General features: G+C 43.8%; 1 protein-coding gene across 1 annotated transcript; it reads left to right on the forward strand.

The window, feature by feature from the left end:
- Positions 1 to 447: 447 nt before the first annotated feature.
- Positions 448 to 20,850, forward strand: rimkla (ribosomal modification protein rimK-like family member A). Its single transcript, XM_019887945.1, has 5 exons — positions 448 to 1,157; positions 11,879 to 12,109; positions 14,166 to 14,252; positions 16,117 to 16,320; positions 19,458 to 20,850. Exons 1-5 carry the CDS (start codon positions 995 to 997, stop codon positions 19,958 to 19,960), a joined length of 1,188 nt encoding a protein of 395 aa, XP_019743504.1. The 5' UTR covers positions 448 to 994; the 3' UTR covers positions 19,961 to 20,850.

Below are 20,850 nucleotides of genomic sequence, written 5' to 3' on the forward strand. Positions count from 1 at the left end.
TTCCGGAGCGAATGTGTTTTGGGCGTTCACAGTCGAGGATAGCAAATTCCAACTTGAACGCCAATGTGTTGCCTTCCACGGATGTTCGCATGCAGACGCTTACGTAATATAATATGACAGGAAGTTAGAGGCTTGAACATGTAATACAACGGCAGTGCGCATTACGATGACGGTATTTTGATTTCTGGCCTGCAGCGGCGGAAGTATAGTCGATTCTTTCACCAGATCCTAGCCTGGCCGCAAAGTCTGGTCTGAACCGGTTCTGGAGGAGGAGCGCGCACTGGAGCCTTCTCGCACTGAGTGACGCCTTAACGCTGCGCGCCCTCAACCAGGCTCGGCCTTCTTGTGACGAAAAGGCATCCCATTGGCTCTTATGGAATCACCACGCCCACTATTCTTCGCGCACCGTTAAACAAGGACGCTGGCTGCGGCTTGTGATTGGTTGACAGCATCCCCATCATTTTTATTTTGAGACCAGCCCTGGCTGTGCACGAGGAGGAGCTGAGTTGTATACATATCGCGTCCGACTTGTCTACGCTACAATAAGGCGGCGTGCACTTTTCAGCACCAGTACTGCGTGGATAGCCGCCCACGGAGCACCGCGGAGGCCAGCCGACGAATGTGCGATTCGTTTTCGGGGCAAGTTCATCGCTCGGCTGACGTTCCGGAGACACCGTGTGGCGAGCTTGTTCCGTGCCACAAGGCCATAGATCGGTTAAAAAGACAAGTTTGGGCGGACATTATTTGCGGTCTTGACGTTGCTGAATGGCCGCTAATGAAAGGAAACAAAGGTGATAAAGAGTCTTCATCCTAGCTGGTTGGTCGTGGCGAGCCGCGCCAGAGCTCCATTGTGTGAGCATCCCGGTGCTATTTTTCACAGCCGCCCAACCCCCGGTGTCCCTTCCCCCCCCTCCCTTCCTCCCCTCACAGCAGCTACAACTCTTTTGGACTCACTTTTATTTGGGGAGGGAGGGGGGACCACGAGCCTTCCGTAATGTGCTCCCGCCTTTGGTTCGTGACCGACCGACGTATCAGCCAGGAGTATCCCCAAATTCAGATCCTCCGGGCATTGAAGGAGCGCTGCGCCGAGGAGGATGTGGAATTCCGTTCTCTTCTCATGGATCAGATCGTCCTCACCATCAGCGAGGGACAATTGGGTAAGTGCAGTTACACATCATGTATTGTTGCACTCACCAGGGGCGTAGTCAGGGTGGCACAATAACTCATTGAAGGGTGGTCAGGGGTGGCTGTGTGTGCGTGCATGTGTGCATCATTTTTTTTTTTCCACACCGTCCACAGTCACGTTTTCATTAAGTAAAATTCACACATAACCAGAACTATGGCCATCACAGTTTTAATCAAACAGGAACAAGTTTTAAGTAAAACCCAATGTTCTGCTGAGCTTAATTTACTGGAGAGTAAATTTCAGCATTCACATTCGCCTCCCGTCGCCAACTATGTTTTGGTGCATGATGACCCGTCGACGACAACTTGTGTAGCTGCTTGTGCGACACCTGCCTGTGACTTTGTACCGTTAAGTACATTTTTGACGCCGGTTGTCTCACCGACAAATCAGACAGACTGGGCCAGCCTGAAATAGTAACTGCATGGTGATTTAGAGATTGACGTGCTGACCACTGCTCATCATATCTAAAAAAGCACAGTAACACTAAACACTCTTAATGCTTCACAACTTTAAACATTGCTTTTTACTATCATTTGTTCCTGCTTGTATTATGAGTGCAAGGTTACGTTGGTACGTGTGTGCATTTTATTTCATCAAACATTTTGTTAAAATAGGTTTTAGTTTATATTGACTGTAAGAATCAAAAGATGTTTTTTTTTTTCATTTGCATTCGGATCAATTTCTCTTGAAATATACGCTCACTCTAAATGAATTGTGGCAGAGTATCAAGGTTATGGAAGAATACTCAGAAAAGCCCGAGGTATCAAAATCTTCGCCTCGAAATGGGTGCTGGCCCGGTGGGGGGGTGGACAGAGAGTGACAAGGGGTGGCCATGGCCGCAACCCTTGGCCACCACCTCACATTGCCCCCAACAGTGGTCTGTTGGTGGTGGTGGTGGTGTAGCCCTGTACGCCTCCGAGGCGTAATGAAAGCAAATGTGTGACCGCCTAACCTACTTTTTCCCAGCGCCTCGTCACCGAGGGGATGCTGCCTGTCGCTAATAAGATTTCTTCTGACCACGACTCGGAACAAAGGCCTTTGTTAATTACATCAGAATCAAGTGGGATGTTGCTCCGCTTAGCATGATTGTTGAAATTCACAGTGCTTTACGGCAGTGTTTTTCAAACTTTTTTGGGCCAAGGCACACTTATTTCATTGGAAAAATCTCGCGGCACACCACTAGCTGAAAGTGTGAAAAAAATAATAACTTATTTTTACAACGAACGTGTTATATTGTTCCTATAACCATTTTTAACATTGAAGAATGACGTTATAGCAGCTTGAATTGGAATCAAATGAACACGAAGAAAAAAGTATATTATAATCGTTCATATTTATTGTTTCACTGTCGTCCTGCATTCATGCGGCACAAATTCGCTTGTCTCTAGTGGTCGAAACACAAGGCAATTGGCGAGCTGTTGCTGCTCTCTAGCGGTATTGGAGGGTACTACATGATTATTTTCTGGGCGATGGACCGCACAGGCATACAAATTGGATATTTTCCCGCGGCACACCTGACAAACGCACAAGGTTTGAAAAACACTGCTTTACGGTATTTATTTTACTGTGAGAAATTGTGATGGTTAATTTTCTAACGCAACCTGGTTTGAAGTTCAGTTCGCAGTTTTTTTTAATGGTCTAGTTCAGTTCATAGTTCATATCAAAAACATTTTGAACTAATTTCATCGTTCAAAACGTAAAGCAGTTCGTAGGTTGTTGTTTTTTTTTTTTTGACATTTACAATATATCTTTATTTGTATAGCACTTTTGCAACAGCTGCAGCTACAAGGCGCTTTACACAACATTTAACATAAAATGCCAAACATAATACAACAGAATACATAACATCAAATTGTGCTCATCTGATTTGATGAGCAAGTAAGCATGTGTGGAGACGAAAATTCAGTCGACTGAAAACAACTTTTTGCCTTTCGCTGCAGAAATTTGGCTGAGCGGACAACTAGTTCGATGTTTTTGTTGGTCTGTTTCAGGCTCACATTAAGTTTGATGTTTTTTTGTTTTTTTCATACCCAATTCAAGAAACTGTCCAATACAATACATGTCATCCATAGTGAAGACATATTTCGGTTGGAAAATAAACATTCTCAAACGTAATTTGCCAGGTTACAGAAAATCGAAAAAAAGGCAAGTGTTTTTTCTTGAATACCTGAGGATAGGTTCCCCGAAAAAAAAATTGCGAATGCCAAACCCCCAGTAATGCAGGTGTCCGCGATATTATGAGACCACGTTTCAAGGCCCTGACTTGTGCTCTATCATGTGATGGTGACAGTAGGATCCCACCCAACAGACATGCATGGAATTCATCAGCACAGTGCAAAATGGACTTGAGTCATCGGATGAGGGATTTGAATGTGTCTCAATTAACACATTAATGTTGTCTGCTGCCATTGGCACTGGCACTTGGGAGAAGATTTTGAACGCAACATGGGGTGTCCAAATAGGCTTTCAAAAATGTGTACTCCTGGTTAGCCGCTGTCTGGCTAGCTACATACAAAAATGCTAGCTAGATCCAAAAATGCTACTGTATGCTTTTCGTCAGTTGTGAACTAAGTGTGACAGTGAGTGTTTAAACGTTTTACAGTATGCTTTTTCTTTTACACTTGTGTAACAGTTAATATTTGAAAATAAGAGGCGGGCACAGGCACATCTGTGACATGTTTTAAATGAATGTCTGTATTGAGACCGTGACCACCTAATTACTGCACTTGTCAGACAAGAGAGAGTTGATTCATTATATATATATATATTTATATATATATATATATAGTTTTACAGTATGCTTTTTCTTTTACACTTGTGTAACAGTTAATATTTGAAAATAAGAGGCGGGCACAGGCACATCTGTGACATGTTTTAAATGAATGTCTGTATTGAGACCGTGACCACATAATTACTGCACTTGTCAGACAAGAGAGAGTTGATTCATTATATATATATATATTTATATATATATATATATATATATATATATATATAAATCAATGATTTACTGTAAATTTCCCTGAAGTGAATCAAATTGATGCAAGCAGGTCAAAATCGTATGCATAAATTAGCCATTACCTGATTAATTGTGCCTTTTTTTTAAGGTGGTATACGTCTGAAACGCATTCAATATTACTTGTATTTGGCATCATCGATGACGAGAGTCTTTCCAATAATTCGAGGGGATCCCCTTGAAAGGATATCTGCCGCCTAACATATGAAAAGACTTCGTAGACTCAGTAGGGCACAAACAAATAGATGACAAACAACATAACCTCTTTGGCAAAGCTAATTGTGGAACAGTTTAGCTTGGTTAACGCTATTCCCAGCCAAGTGGAGCACCGTCTAGACCTGTGTGCACACAAGCGGAGCCGACCTGTTACCTGTAATCCTTCCAGGCGCACACGGCAAATGTCTCCTGAGGCCCGACGCCACAGATTAACAACATATGGGTGGATTAGGCGTTCTTGGAGGAATCTTAGTTTATCCCTGACGTCTTCAGGTTGGCATTGCAGTACGCGCAGCTTTTGCACCTCACACCTGTAACACGGCCATTCATCAAGGGTGGGCAAAATGTGGTGCTCGAAGGCCGCATTTGATTCTTAAATCTGATAGATGGGCCAGGTCATTCATACTTTGTAGGTGAGGTCTAGGGTAACTGTGCATTTAGTGTAAGTAATACTGTTCATTTTAAGAGTAAAACATGAATTTGCATTTTGAATTATTTGAATTATAATTAAATTAAATTATACGCTTTAAATTTTAAAAAGTGTTGAATGTATGTCAAATTGTTTACTTAGCATTCTGAAAAATTATTTACAATAAATCAATGAACCAATTATGTAATGCATATATGAATAACAAAGAAATTAATGAATACATATTACCCTATTTTCAGCAATAAAAGGCACACCTAAAAGTATTCAATTTTCTCAAAAGTCGACACTGCGGTTTATAATCCAATGCGCTTTATATATGGATCACTATTCTGATTTCTTGGACGTAGTATTTTAAATGTTGTGTAAAGCGCTTTGTTGCAGCTGCAGCGGTTGTGAAAGCGCAATATCAATAAGGTTGTATTGTATTGTATTATATTCCCTTGAGCGTAGCTCCATCTAGTGGATGCATGAGGCAACAGCAGTCACTATTGCAGCTTCTATTCTATGCGCCTTATATATGAAAACAGTTCTAAAATATGCCATTCGTTGAAAGTGCGCCTTATACGCCGAAGCACCTTTTAGTGCGGAAAATACGGTAATTAAAGGGATTATCTCACCGGGATGCCCCTTTTTTCACTCAAAAACTGTGTATTTTTTGATCGGGAAAAAGCGATATTATTCCAACAGTATTATATAACTTGATGTAAATGCTCCGTGGGCTGATTAACGGAGCAGGCAGCACAGCTGATGCGGATGATGCAACGTTCCAGGAATTTGAGTAGGGTGCAGGAATTGGCATCTAGATGTTCATGGCTATGTTGGAGTTTATTGTTTGTGAAATTCGGTGTGGCTAATACTCTACAGTCATACGCACATTTTCCACGTTTAAATTCCTTTGCATGATTACATTTTCAGTGATGTGTAATATCATTTAATCAAGCAACACACGTCTTTCCTTGTATGAGTTTATACAATTTAACCATCCTAATCTACGAAAACTTGACATTCGTTTTAGGCTTGGTCACAATGCAGTCCCTGATAACACAGTGACATGTTGCGACTTCAAGGTTTATCTATCACTGGCCTCAGTTTAAAGTTTCACTCTTGGTGTTAAACGTTTGTGTTTGAGGCTGGGAGGACTCATGAAAATCAAGTTTCAAACACGTTTGTGTTTGAGGCTGGGAGGACTCATGAAAATGCATGTGTACATACCCTTTGCTTTTGGTGACTAATGATTTTCCCGAAGCCACGCGCAGACAAACCCAGTATTCAACAGGGCGAGAGACATTTCACATCTCGTGATTTGTTGACAGTGCCATTCGAGGAGAGGCCCAGCAAGGCATTGATGACAAATGCATCACCCTTATGTCGTCAAATGACTGACTGGAACCAATATTAACACCAACCATTGCACAACTTTCATGTTATATAAGCTTTAATGAAGATCGACTGAGTCCCCAACGCCAAAATGTGAATGTCATTCTATCTTCTCGCACAATAGACCCGAATCATATTGGAGGTTATGTTTTTGTCACCCATATATTTCTTGATGAGCAGAGGACCCCCAATACAGTTGTACCCATTTGAATGCTTGGAATGTTTTAAAATGCCCCTCACATAATGAGCACTATATCGTTTCCACAATATCCTGCCCTGCTGGGTCGCTGATATGCGTGTTGTCACGTATTAATGTTTTTACACTTCACATTAGCGATATACCTATTTAAAAAAAAAAAAACATTCAAGTGATGAATGTTAAAATAAATATCAGTGACTTTAATGACACACTCATTTATCATCAAAATTTATCCAAGTTAATCAAGGGTAAATAGTTAAAGGAAAACCATTTTTGGTTCACTTCTTTTTACACTTAATGACCATTCAGAATGTTAAATGTTACCTTAATATAGTTACTGTACAGTTAACAAAGGGGATCTCAAGTCAAAATGTTCTATGCGATATGTTCGATGGGCCTCCACTAATCCAAACACAGTCTTCTGATTAGTGTTGCATTTACGGAATATCCCGTTATCAGCCATCGTAAGGAGGCTGACATTTTATGTGACACTGAAACGGGCATCAAAGTGCCCTCACACTTGAATTGCAAATGTCACATGAACAAGCCGAAAAAAAATGATGATTTGTGATGCTCACAATGTGAGCCGGAGGGCACTTTGACATCACTTTCACCTGGAAAAAGTCAGCCTCCCGAGATGGCTCAAAACTGAATAGCATGTTTAGACGAGTGGAGGCGCATTTTTTTTTTAACTTGAGTTCCTCTCGATCTTTTTTTAATGTCGGTTTGAAAACACAGGTACTGCTTAATTGAAGTTCCATTTTCCAAGGGACAATTTATTTTGAAATCTGAACAAAATGGTGGTCAACAACAATGCTACATTGAAATTGAACGGTTTGCCAATCATTTGTATCTTGTCTCTGAGAAAGTATACGTTATTTGATGCTCTCTCACACACACACGTGATGGAGCTGAAGTACCTCCCAGGAGTGTTCAGAAAATGATACGTAACAGAAAATGAAAACAAGGCCCAGCAGCTGCCTGTGAGTCACATAGTTGAAAACTGCAACTTGAGTTGGTGTTCATACCTTCTGCACAAAAAAAAAAACAAAAAAAAAAACCTCTGCCCGGGGATGTTCCAGTGCTCTTAAAATGTGGCTAGTTGAAATTTTTGCCATCTGCAAGTTTTTGCATGCAACAGCCTGAAAGAGCAACTCGAGATTAACCTGTTACATGATTAGTTTGTGTACTGAATGAATATTAAAAAGACAAAATACAAACCCAATTCCAATGAAAGTGCAATGTGTTGAACGTAAATAAAAACAGAATACAATGACTTGCAAATCATGTTCAACCGATATTTAATGAAATGCATTACAAAGGCAGGCTATTTAATGTTCAAATCGATAAACTACATTGTTTTTATCAAATAATCATGAACTCTGAACTTTATGGCTGCAACACATTCCAAAAAAGCTGTGACAAGGTCATGTTTATTGCTGTGTTACATCTTGTTTCTTTTAACAACATTCATGAATTGTTGGGGAACCGAAGGCACTAATTTTTACAGCTTTGTAAATGCAATCCTTTCCCCTTCTTACTTGATGTACTTATTCAGCTGTTCGACATTCCGGGGTCTCCATTGTCGTATTTTATGCTTTGAGAAGCACCACACATTTTCAATGGGAGACAGGTCTGGACTGCAGGCAGGCTGCACTCTGTTACGACGAAAAAACACTGTCGTAACACGAGCAGAATGTGGTTTGGCATTGTCTTGCTGAAATAAGCATGGGCGCCCATGAAAAAGAGATCGCTTGGATGGCAGCATATGTTTCTGTATAGTCTGTACTTTTTGGCATTGATGGTGCCTTCACTGATGTGTAAGTAACTAACGAAGCCCCATACCATCGCAGATGCTGGCTTTTCAACTTTGCTTCCATAACAATCCGGATGGTTCTTTCCCCCTTTGGCCCAGAGGAGACAATTTCGAAACACCATTTAAAATGTGGACTCGTCAGACCACAGAACACTTGTCCACTTTGCATCAGTCCATCTTCGATGAGCTCGTCGGGCTCAGAGAAGTCGGCGACAAATCCGAGTGTTGTTGATAAACGGCTTTTCCTTTGCATTGTCCTGAAACCGTTCGGCTATTTTTTCACGCAGTTGTTCACAAAGAGGTGAGGCTTGTTTGCCCTCAGCAATTCAGTGGAGCTCCTTTAATACCCAAACATGGCACCCACCTGTTCCCAGTTAGCCTGTTCACCTGTGGGATGTTCCAAACAGGTGTTTGATGAGCATTCCTCAAATTTCTCATCTCTTTTGCCACCTGTCCCAACATTTTTTTCATGCTTTTCAGCCATAAAATTATAAGTTAAGAACAATAATTATTTGAGAAAACCCCAATAAAGTTTATCCGTTCGAATATTCAATATCTTGTCTTTGTAGTGCAATCAATTAATTGATTTGCAAATCATATTCTGATTTTATTTATGTTTAACATAACGTTCAACTTCATTGGGATGGGGTTTGTACATTATGTTTTAGATGTATATTAGTGAATGGTTAGCATTCAAGATGACTTCTGCGTTAATCCGGTTTGTGTGGTATGTTGGTATGTAACCAATTTATGATACTTAAGTATTCAAAAGTCCTTTTGCAATTTTACAACAATGCACATGATTAATATTTCATTATGTTTCTCCTTAATTTTCATCCCATCCGCACAGAGACTTAATCACAGGTGGACTGTTTTGTTCCAAAGCTGTCAAATCATAATTGTGCCAGTTGGTCTATGAAGGGCACGCTTTGAAAACCGGCAATATTCCACGGCTGTTTCTTGTGTCGACTTTGGTCTCCCTTAATCCTTCTAAATGAAAGGGAAAGATATTGGGGATGGCTTTGTGGATATTTGGTGTCTTGCAATGTAATGCACACGGTGCTTGTGTTACAAACGGAGCACCATCTCAGTACAGTCCTGTGGACCACATCAACATAACAACAGAAAAAAAAATAAAAATAAAACATCCCCATCGCTCAATGCACAACCAGACTTTTGACGTGGCCTCTCAAAAACAAGTTGCCCATCACATGGGTGCATCCGTGTGATGTTTCCCAGGAGTCACATAGTATCCAGTGTCATTCAAATGATCCCTTGCATGAAAAAAAAAAAGACTCAATCAATGCTCTGCCTCATTGGTCTCGACACAGTTCCTTTGTAAATAGAAAAAAGCACAGTTAACACAGAACAGCGTCTGTCCGACACGATGATACCACCTCTCTACACTTCCCACTGTAGCACCGCTCGCATTGCTCTGTGTGCCAGTACAATCGGAGCAGTGTGTGAGTGGATTGAATAGAGTCGACCATGAATCCTTTTGCTTGTGTACAGAGATTTTGTGAAGGAGGAGGGGGGGAAAAAAGGAGGGTGCGGGCTGTTTTTATGGCTTACACACATTTTCACATGCAACGCTTGTCCCCTTCGCATGCGTTAGGACCACAAAGCATCCTTGACCTTTCCTGGCTGCTGCCTTCTTATTATCTTCTCAGTACTCTCTGACACACAATTGCCCTCAATAATATATAGAATAAACCTTGATGAATCCCCCCCAGGGGTAAATTTACAGATTTATACAAGCAAAGTGGTTAGCACACTAAAATAATTGTATCTCATCGTAAAAAATACCCTTGTACATACACTGCTTATCTAGCTGAATTTTATGTCCTCAGAAGTCCCCCGGTAAGTTCTATCCGAAGGACCTCACTTCCTTTTTTGTCGGGGTGTCCCGATACAACTTTTTCACTTCCGATACGATACCGATATTGAAGGCTAGGGTATTGTCCGATACCGATATCAATGTGATTTGATATCAGCAGAAATGACACATGCTTTAATTTGTTTTTCTGTATGAAATGTTCAAAGCGACTTGTTCATGTGACACTATTCAAACTAAGAACAATCGTCAGCAACAGTAGATATGGCAAAATATGACCCATTTATCCCGCATTTGGTTGACATAAATTCAACCGTAAACATCAGAATGTATTGCTGGAGTCTATCCCAGCCGTCTTCGGGCAGACAGTAGGCGGGGGACACCCTGAACCGGTTGCCAGCCAATCACAGGGCACACACAGACGGAACAACCATCCATGCTCACGCACACACCTAGGGACAATTTGGAGTGTTCGATCAACCTGCCATGCATGTTTTTGGAATGTGAGAGGAAACCAGAGCACCAGGAGAAAACCCACTCAGACACAGGGAGAACATGCAAACCCCCCACAGGAAGGCCGGAGCTGGGATTGAACCCACGACCTCTGCACTGAGATCAACCCGCTAACCACTCAACACCGGGCCGTCCTCCATAATAAACATAAAATCCTAAAGTCATATTGGAGTGATCTCCTGTATGATTAATCACAATCGTCATAAAATGTTGTACTCCCCGACAACCATACGCCTTTTTTGTGAAGTCCGATTACTGCTTTAGACATTGGAGCATTCAATAGTGATATTAGACAGGATAGACATGGTTGTCGTTTTAAACCACATGAGGGAATATCTTTTAAAGAATGCGCTCCTTCCCTTCAGAGGAGTTCCAGAACCTTGTGGAATTTAATCCAAGCCATACAACAACGATTTTGTTGGCTCATGACAATTATAACACAGCGGTGTGTACACATGATTTCCCCCATCTGATGAGTCACATCATATTCCCTCACATCTGTCGGAATGCCGTTGCGCTCCGTTCGTCTAAATTCATTCACGATGGACGTCGAAAAGGCCCCATGATGTGGGATTTGTTTGTTGACACTGACCCAAACAGTCGCCCCTCATGCATGCCTACATTTTTTTTCATAGTCCGACGTGTGACACAATAGAGTCTGCGTCCAGTGTGTCGCTGTCACAGTGAACAAGCTCTCTTGTTAGGCCAGACAATCAAGTTGAATCTGCGCATGCTTTCACTGACCTGAACAAACAAATGAAAACATACGGATATGCCGTCAGGATTTCGGTCAAAACGTTTCTGCCCGGCGCTCTCAAAGGATCTGCCAGCGCAACAGGATAGAAGATGGTGAAGGACAGCCTGCAGCTAATCATACCATCAGCCACGACTGGCTCCATACAGCTTAACACTGCCAGCCTTGTAACCGTGATGTGCCGCTTCCTTGCCCTGAACTCTGCCAACTGGCAACGAGAGTTGCAGGGATGATGACTCCGGACTGCATCTGCCAGAAAAGGTCACATTTTCCACCAGGAGATGATGGCTTCCGCAATATTTCACCAGCCGCTTATACAACTCGTTTCTCTTTCTTAAACGTGGCAAGCTGGGAGAAGCCAAAACAGATGCTGACTGATGTCTGCGCTTCCGTGCCGGCCAGGGAAAAAAAAATGTCCTCTTTAATCGGCCCGAACCACACTGGAAGAACCTTAAGTGTTGAGTTTCGCTTGTAAAAAAAATGCACGTTGGACCTTTTTCCTCAACAAATGACTCCAGCTCATCTCTGACCCTACAGGCCTGCAAGTGGACCAAGAAACGGTGACATCTTATCCCCAGGTGGTGGTGGTACGAGTGCCCACGCCGTGGGTGCAGTCGGACAGCGACATCACCGTTCTGCGTCACCTGGAGAAGATGGGCTGTCGGCTGATCAACCGTCCTCAGGCCATACTCAACTGTGTCAACAAGTTCTGGACCTTTCAAGAGCTAGCCGGCCACGGCATACCTTTGCCTGACACCTTCTCCTATGGTGAGCCATGCATCGACCGTTTTATTTGTTGTAATATTGTCGGGAACATGTTTTAAATGTATGTCATATGTTTTCAGAATCAGTCGCACGATGATACGAACACAGTCAAATCATAAGTGTATTTTCATTTCAGGACAGAACAGCGATTATAATTTCGCAGCCGAGGCGCTTGTCTGTTAATGTGAGGGAATTGCCATTGCCGCTCGAATGTGGACTCTCCTGTGTATTTGTATTAGCGACGGATGGCGTGGACAACGTGCCCGTAACCAGCAGAGGCGCCATTCATGCGTTTCCAACCTCGTTTGAAGAAAATACGAAAAATCTGGATGAAAAGTTGCGCGACATCCACAAAGACTACTCCTCTTCCTTTGCAGCTCCGCTGCTCGCTGCGACACGAGTGTTGAAATAGGACCTCGAAAGAGAGTCACGCTCTCCCATCCAATAGTCCGGAGCTTCTCAAATTCTTCACACACACGCAAATATAAATAAAGAAAGAAAGAAATAATGGGCTCTCCAAGTACCTCGATAATCACCAGCATTAAAATGCAGGACCGAAGTAGGCCTGATTATTTATCAAAAAGGAAAGAGCTTATACATGACTAAAATTGCAATATTACAATATATTTTTGAAAAGAATAAAGTGAAAATTTTACGTGGAAAAACATCAAATCACATGGAAACACATTCATAACATTACAAGAAAAGAAAAAAAAAATCAAGATGTTATCAGAAAAATACTTGAAGATTTCGGGGGAAAAAATTGTATGTAAGTCATAATTCAGCGAGGCTATGTTGCACATAAAAGGTCAATGAAAATTGCAAAAAAAACGTATAAAAACCGATCAATGATTAAAGATTAAAAAGATCATTCACATGTATTTAAAATTTGAATACGGCTGAAGTGTACTTGGCCATACCACTGCATACCACTGTGTAAATAAAACCCAATACCCTCGTACCGCGCCTTGAGAATCACTACTCGTCATTCAAGGACATTGCAGAGTTGTATTTTTGTTCATTGTTGCAGAAGCAAACACACCTGTGAGAGACATCATCGTCATGCGATGATCTCACGTGTCTTCAACAGATCAGTAAAGTTTTTTTTAAACTATGAAAGATTTTACCTTTGGCAACGCCCGCTCATATATGGACAGAATCATGCTGTATAAATGTCCTTTTTATTACTTTGCATTCATTTATCCTTAAAAAAAAAAACCCACAAAAAACCCAAGACAAGCCCCACAATTCATTGTACAAAAAAAAAAAAACCCTCAAATGAAAACATGACATTTTACAAGAGCACACCACTGATTCGGGCCGTAAGGGAGTGAGAGAAAGAGGCTGATGTTTGGCCTACATTCCATTGGTCTCTCTTCGGTGTAGTCCAGGCAATCCATGCAGCGTGGATACAGAGCTTATGTAACAGTTCTGCTGCCTGACCCGCTGTCCCCTCATGACTTTTCAAAACAAAATAAGCTATCCCTCTGCTCCTCCCCTCCTCTTGTTCTCCCCGCTTTCTCCCTGTCTTCCTCTTTCTCTCTCTCTCTGGTGGAAAGCATGTGAATCAGTGGGTCTGGAAAAAGCCATGTGACCGAGTGGATCACATCTGTTCGCTTGAATGGATTCCAGATTTGAGCAGTGAGCCATGTGAAAACAAGGAAAGAATTAAACACTGGCTCTGCAGTATGTTTAGTAACATTAATAATTCTCTTTTGTATTTTTTTTTTTTTTGATGTCCCGAACGCATTTTATCATGACACGTTTTAGCTTTGCGCCATGAGCAAATGCGCCGAAAGCGGAAGCATGACGGCGACTTGATTTTAGCCCGCTCCAACGGCCGCTCACTTCCAATCTCGTCCATCTCGCGGCGGCGTGACGCTGCTGTTTTGAGATGGCTTCTGTTGCCATGGCGACGGGTTCCTTCCCCCCCCCCCCCTTGCGGGCTCACTCAGTTGCAATTGATGAACTTAGAGATCAAATGAAGCTCCCTTTAACACGTTGCGTTCCTCTGTGTGATCTGGTGGCGCTTGTGTGTGTGTCTGCGTATGTGTCTCAGGTGGACATGACAACTTTCGAAAGATGATTGACGAGGCAGAGCCGCTGGGCTACCCGGTGGTGGTGAAGAACGCGCGCGGACACAGAGGTAAGACAAGGCGCGCAACGCCTCGCTTTCATGGGCTTGCAAGTTCGTGTTTAACGGAGGCCGCGGGCAGCTCACTTCCCGCCTGCTATCGACTTCATTGGCAGAATGTTCTGCGATGTGAATTCATTAGCTCGCACGATTAAGATGGAGGGCTGCCCGATGGTCCAGTGGTTAGTGCGTCGACCTCACAGTGCAGAGGTCGTGGGTTCGATCCCGGCTCCGGCCTTCCTGTGTGGAGTTTGCATGTTCTCCCCGTGCCTGTGTGGCTTTTCCCCGGGTACTGCAGTTTACTCCCACATTCCAAAAACATGCACGGCAGGCTGATTGAACACTTGAAATTGTCCCGAGGTGTGAGTGTGAGCGTGGATGGTTGTTCAGGGTGTCCCCCGCCTACTGCGGGGCTAGGCTCCAGCATGCCCCGCGACCCTTGTGAGGATAAAGCGGTTCAGAAAATACAGTGATGGATTTAAGATAAAGGTAAAGATCTAATGTGAGTGCTCTGATGCTCCCCCCCCCCACACACACACACACACACACACACACACACACAACGCGTGCCCTCAATGTCGACATACAGCTCCTTTAATGCGGCCTATCCCTGCCACCTTGCATAAATCTGAACAAATATGACTAATAATGTGCACTGGCATATGCGCGCACGCACACACCGTGAAAAGCACTCGCTCCACTCCTCGGTTATTCGTGATACTGTAAGTACCACGGTGCAAAAGAAGAATGAACAGAGTGACTAAACAAATAACGCAGTCAAAAATGTTCCGGGCACGCTGGGCGGTGACGTGATTTGCTATCAAATAATTAACAGGATGGCTTTCTTGCCAGTTGCCAGTTATTCAAAGCAAGAGCCACCTTGCACAATCGAAAAAAAAATCATAGTAAAATAAAGAGCGTGACACGCTCGGTGACGCACGGGCACAAGCACGCTCCAAATGTATGTGACATAACTAATGACACGTGCATTTTCTATTTTTTTTTTTTCAAAATGCTGCGAGGGGAAGTGAGGTGATGGCACATGACAGGGCACAGGAGAGGGAGGGAGATTTCTGCCAGGTCTGACGAATTATCAAAAGAAAGCGTTCTATGGGCCTATTTGGTCAAATGTCCCTTACGGTGGTGAAGAATATTTCCTCCTCGCCCTCGGTCTTTATTTTTTAAACTCTCCTCTCCGAAAGGCCAACGTTGATTAGTTTTGTTTTCACTTTTCCGATGGAATTTTGGGCCCAACATGAATGACAAAAACGGAATGAATGAAGGAAGCAGATATCAACATTTTGCGAGTTTGTGTCCTGTTCAAATTGCCGGGCGTGAGTTCACCCTCAAACCATGGCAGTGATTTTTTTTTTTTGCTTTCCTTGTTATCTACATTTGCGGCGTGCAGTGATTTTTTTTGCTTTCCTTGTTATCTACATTTGCGGCGTCATGGTTTTCACCGTGAGTTTGTGCTTGCCAAAGAATGCCTCGTCATCGTATTTAGACCCGTCACTGAGACACCATGTGCACATACGCACGCGCGCACGCACAAGTACACGATCACATGATCTGACCTTGCTTTCGTACTGGGGGTCAGAGGCCTTGGCAAGAAGAAGTGCTAATTAAAACAGACTTTTCTTGCCTCTGTGAGAAGCATTTGTTTATCCCCCTTAGAAAAGCACGCGAGCCATTTTTTTAGAGAAGAGGAACTGAGAAAAGACGTTCTCAGCAGATTTGGCTCAAAGACTTTGCAGAAGATATCAAACCGCAATTAGAGTTCCTCAAAAGTCAAATCGCGTGCGGGTCAATACCAAAGGTCTGGTTACGCTGAATGAAAAAGTAATTGCACCTTTGCTTTTTTTTTCTATTTCCCCAGGCAAGGCTGTGTTCTTGGCACGTGACAAGCACCACCTGACAGACCTGTGCCACCTGATCCGTCATGACACCCCCTACTTGTTTCAGGAGTATGTCAAAGAGTCACATGGCCGTGATGTACGTGTGGTGCTGGTGGGCGGCCGGGTCATCGGTTCCATGCTGCGCTGCTCCACCGATGGACGGATGCAGAGCAACTGCTCCCTTGGTAGGCATTTTCATAGCGCTTCCTAAATATTCCTGTACCGGCAACAGAGCACAAGAACAGTTCGAAAAGGTACCCTCCACTCTCCTTGTCATATCTGTGGCAACGAATTGAGACGGCGGAGAGGAAAATGATTTTCCTTTGGGACCGCCAACTCCTCCGATACCCCGGTAAAGTCTATTACTATGGGAAGAGTGAGTCGAGCAGAGTCAATTTTTGGATTCAGGAAGGACAATGACTTACCGCAGGGGTACCCAACCCCCGGGCTGCGGGCCGGTACCGGTCCGTGGGTCATTTGGTTCCGGGCTACACAGAAAGAATAAATAACTTCCGTTTTATTCGTTTCGGAATCTGAAAGTTGTTTTATTTTGAAAAATGACCGGATTCCCTGTTATATCAGTCCACAGTATGTCACGCTTGACGCAGGTGAAGGCGCGCTTCTCGGTCACGTGATAGGTTACCGCTAAAATGAAACCCAGGAGCTAGCACATGGGTGTCAAACTCATTTTTGTCACGGGCCACATTTCAGTTACCGTTTCCCTTGGAGGGCCGTTACGACTGAAACCATATAAAGGAGTCAAGAATAACTGTTGATTCAACTATTGTTTAAGTTACTATCATGAGGGGTTTGGTAACAAGAAAATGCTTCCAATATCGCTCTTATTTATTACATATGAGAATTTAGAATTTTGTTTGACATTTTAGAAAGCATCATGGAAGGTGACATGTTTGATTTGCTTTCGCGGCCCACATAGAATGATGTGGCGGACCAGATCTGGCCCCCGGGCCTTGACTTTGACACGTGGATCTTGCAAAATGAGTATAAAAAAAAAAAAAAAAACAAGCGTCTTTGGAAAATTTCTTCGGGAAGGGGAAAAGGCCCAACGAGGCGAGAGAAGAGGAGCCTACGACTTTCAAAAAAAAAGAAGGCTACATTTCATAAGACAGTGTCAGGAGTCCTACTTAAAATACGGCTTTATCTCAGCGGGAGATTCCCACGCACCAAGCCCACTCTGCATAATATGTGGCGATGGTGAGTCGTATTTTGCATGCACTTTGTATTTGCTACGTATCTTATTTTGAAGGCACGTTTAAACGTGACCATAGCGACCAGAGAGTGTTGCGGCCAGATTGGACGTTCCTCGTGTCATGATTCGCGTTTATTATTATGTTTCGAAAATACCACAGTCATATCATAGTATTTTGTTGTCAAGGCCGGTCCCTGAAAATATTTTTCTGACATAAAACTGGCCCTTGTTGCAAAAAAAGGTTGGGGACCGCTGAATTACTGTGTCTCTCCCGGTCCTGAAAAAAAATCGACTAACCCCTGTGTGCTTTGCGGATCCATGGGCGTTTGCCCAACAAGTCCATGTAATTTTTTTCAATGCCAAGTCGGAGGTATTCGAGAGACAAAGGCTTATTTTGCCAGGTCATTCAGTCCATGTACAGTCAGGACCTGGACGTTGCTCTGCATCATCTCCAGGTGTTCATGGTCAGCACTGCCGGGCTTGTGTCTTCTCATTGGTTCTGTTCATCATTCACATGAACAGAATTTTCAAGATCCCGATCTCATCTGTGCTGGTTGTCAGATATCGGGTTGTTGACTTTATCAATCTGCGAGCGGGACAGCTGCTGTAAATAGTGTCGGCGCATCCGAGCCTGAGGCTTTGGCTTCTTGGATACAAAACAACAGATTGCACCCATTGGGTTTGGAGCGGAGCTCCGCCACAAGTGGAGGAGTTTTAAGTCTCATGGCTGGCTGGTTCGCAATGCATTCTGTGATCATGAGTTATCCACGTGCTACAAATTCCATCTAATCAGCCTGAATTTCGGTGCTCCTCAAACTTAGGGAAGAGGCAGAAGTCAAGCGGGAGAGATTGGACAATTCCTGTGCTGGCGATTCTACATTGTGCATTGGCTAGAGTCAATGTCTTCCCACGAAACCAATCCGACATGCATGCTCTTCTCATATTAGAAGTGCCGACAACAAAAATTAGCAATGCATTGTTTTGGATAGCGTAGAATCATCTTCATTCTGGTATTTTCTCAGTGGATATGGGAACAATTGGAACTTTTTTTTTTTTTCCCAGCAGTGTCATGCGGACACAACCATGTCCCCGTACCTTTTGCACTGATGCAGTTAAGTCAAGTTAGTTTTCGGAACAGATAAAAAAATATATATATATTACCCTTGCTCTCGTCATTGTTGACCTGTTGTGATCATAGTTTTTTGTTCTTTTTTTTTTCTAAAAAAAGGAGTCGCTAGAGGGGTTGAAAAAGTCCCTCGCCACAAATGTGTTTGAATTAATTGGTAAAAGTCAATTATTTTTTCCACAGCTTAAATATTTGGTTAAAAATGTACTTGGAGAAGTCTGCTGATTGTTAAGGCTTGTTGGATAAGGATCTGAGGTCAATGGTTTTATTGTGTTCAGTGACTGCATCAGTCCCAAATCTAATTATTGACTATCATCATTCATTTGAAACATTCGTACCCTCTTTCCAATTCTTGTTTCAAGCATGATGATCCATCTGCTCCATGACGTCTTTTTTGGAAACAAAGGCAACAAAGGCCGGCTTGAATGTACCCACAAGAGGCTGGGTATATCTTCCTCTGAGCTACGCAAAGCGATTCGTGCTGCGAGAGCGCGCTGAGTTTTGAGTACAGTTGGAGTCGTGATGCACTGTGACATATTTGGAGCGTTCGTCCTCAGATTATTATTATTTACAGGGAGAACATGCAAGCTCGACACAGGGAGGCCCGAGCCGGGATCGAACCCACGACCTCTGCACTGCGAGGTCATCGCGCTAACCACTGGACCGCCCCCGCTCCACTTGCTACTTGATCAGGGTTATTCCAAAAAAAAGAGTTGTTGTTTCAGTGTCTTAACGTAGTCACCTATTGACTGCCAAAGAAATGAGCCGTGAGCACATAAACCCTTAGAGTGTCTCTTCACCAGGTTGCAAGAGAGATGCAGTCGAGACGGTAAGACCAACTGAGAGGCATAGAAGTGGACGTCCTTTGAAACGGAAAGTTGTGATTTTTCAGCTCCGGGTGAACAGATGCATCGAAAAGTTGAGTGACTTTACCTGTAAAGGTGCCTCGTGAATGAACTCAGCAATATGTGTTTGCTGTCATTAAGGTGGCGTGGGGATGATGTGCCCACTGAGCGAGCAGGGCAAGCAGCTGGCCACCGAGGTGTCGAACATCCTCGGCATGGACGTTTGCGGCATCGACCTCCTGCAGCTCAACAACGGCTCCTTCGTGGTGTGCGAGGCCAACGCCAACGTGGGTTTCATCGCCTTCGACCAGGCGTGCGGCATGGACGTGGCGGGCATTGTCGCCGACTACGCCCTTTCCATGCTCCCCAACCGCCTCACCCGTAAGATGTCCTTGCTGTCGGTGGTGTCGAGCACCAGCGAGACCAGCAGCGAGCCCGAGGTGTGCCCCGTGCCCACTGTCGGCGGTTCCTTGCCGGAGGCTGTGTGCAACATGAGCGTGGGCTCCACTTCCAGCGAGAGCGATCCCGAGTTGGCCGAGCCGTCTCAGTCGCCCCCCTGCCAAGCCTCCGGCTCGGTCCTCCCCGACCCGGCCTACAACTTCAACACGCTGCTTGCCAACGAGATCAAGCTATTGACTGAGTGAGATGCACACACCAGCAAACGCACACTCTCGCACACACACACACACACACACACACACACACACACACACACACACACACACACACACGTGTTCGTTTTCGAAATACATGTGGATGAATGCGAAAACAGAAATTCTTGCTCATACTAACCCCCTCCAAAAGATTTGAGGCTGCTCCCCTGACTCCCCCTCAGTCCTAAGGGCTAATTCAAGTCCGCTCTCTATTTTCGCTTGCTGATAACAACGCTTCGAGTTTGGGTTAACCGTGAACCCAAGCCCTGACGGTTTTTATGGGGGCCGGGGGGGGGGGTATTCCTTCTTAGACATGTCAGATATGGTGACATGAAGACTGTTGTAGCTTTTCCAAGTGTTGTGGAGAGAAATAATACGGAGCACCAGACATGACATGGGGGGAAAACAAAACAAACAAAAAAAAGTCAATTGTAGCCACAATATGGACGTACAGCAGCCTCCGTACTTATTGGCACCCTTGTTTAAGACGTGTTAAGCCTAGCAAGCCTTCGCCGCTCAGTGAGGTACAGGCTTGAACCAACTTCATCCACCTTTTAATCCTACCGTCATCATGTTTCATTTATTTCTGTAATTGCATGACAAAACTTGTTTTATTTGAATGAGAGGCTGATTATTCAATGTTGTAATATGTGCAAATCATTGTACACATGTTTGGCTAGTCAAACCAATCTGAGGGCGAAAAGATGATGACATGACTACGGGCCGCTTAGGTGGCCCTGTGATTTGAATTTGAAATGTAATTGGTTCAACAAACGGCCCCGTTGCGAATATAGTTTGAGTTGCATCGGTCAGCGGCACAGATTCTGAAGGTGGATAAGGTTGACATGGCAACACAGAGAGGCTGAACTCTGATTGGACAA

The sequence above is a fragment of the Hippocampus comes genome, unplaced genomic scaffold (assembly GCF_001891065.2).
Source record: "Hippocampus comes isolate QL1 unplaced genomic scaffold, H_comes_QL1_v1.1 scaffold14, whole genome shotgun sequence".
NCBI classification, from domain to species: domain Eukaryota; kingdom Metazoa; phylum Chordata; class Actinopteri; order Syngnathiformes; family Syngnathidae; genus Hippocampus; species Hippocampus comes.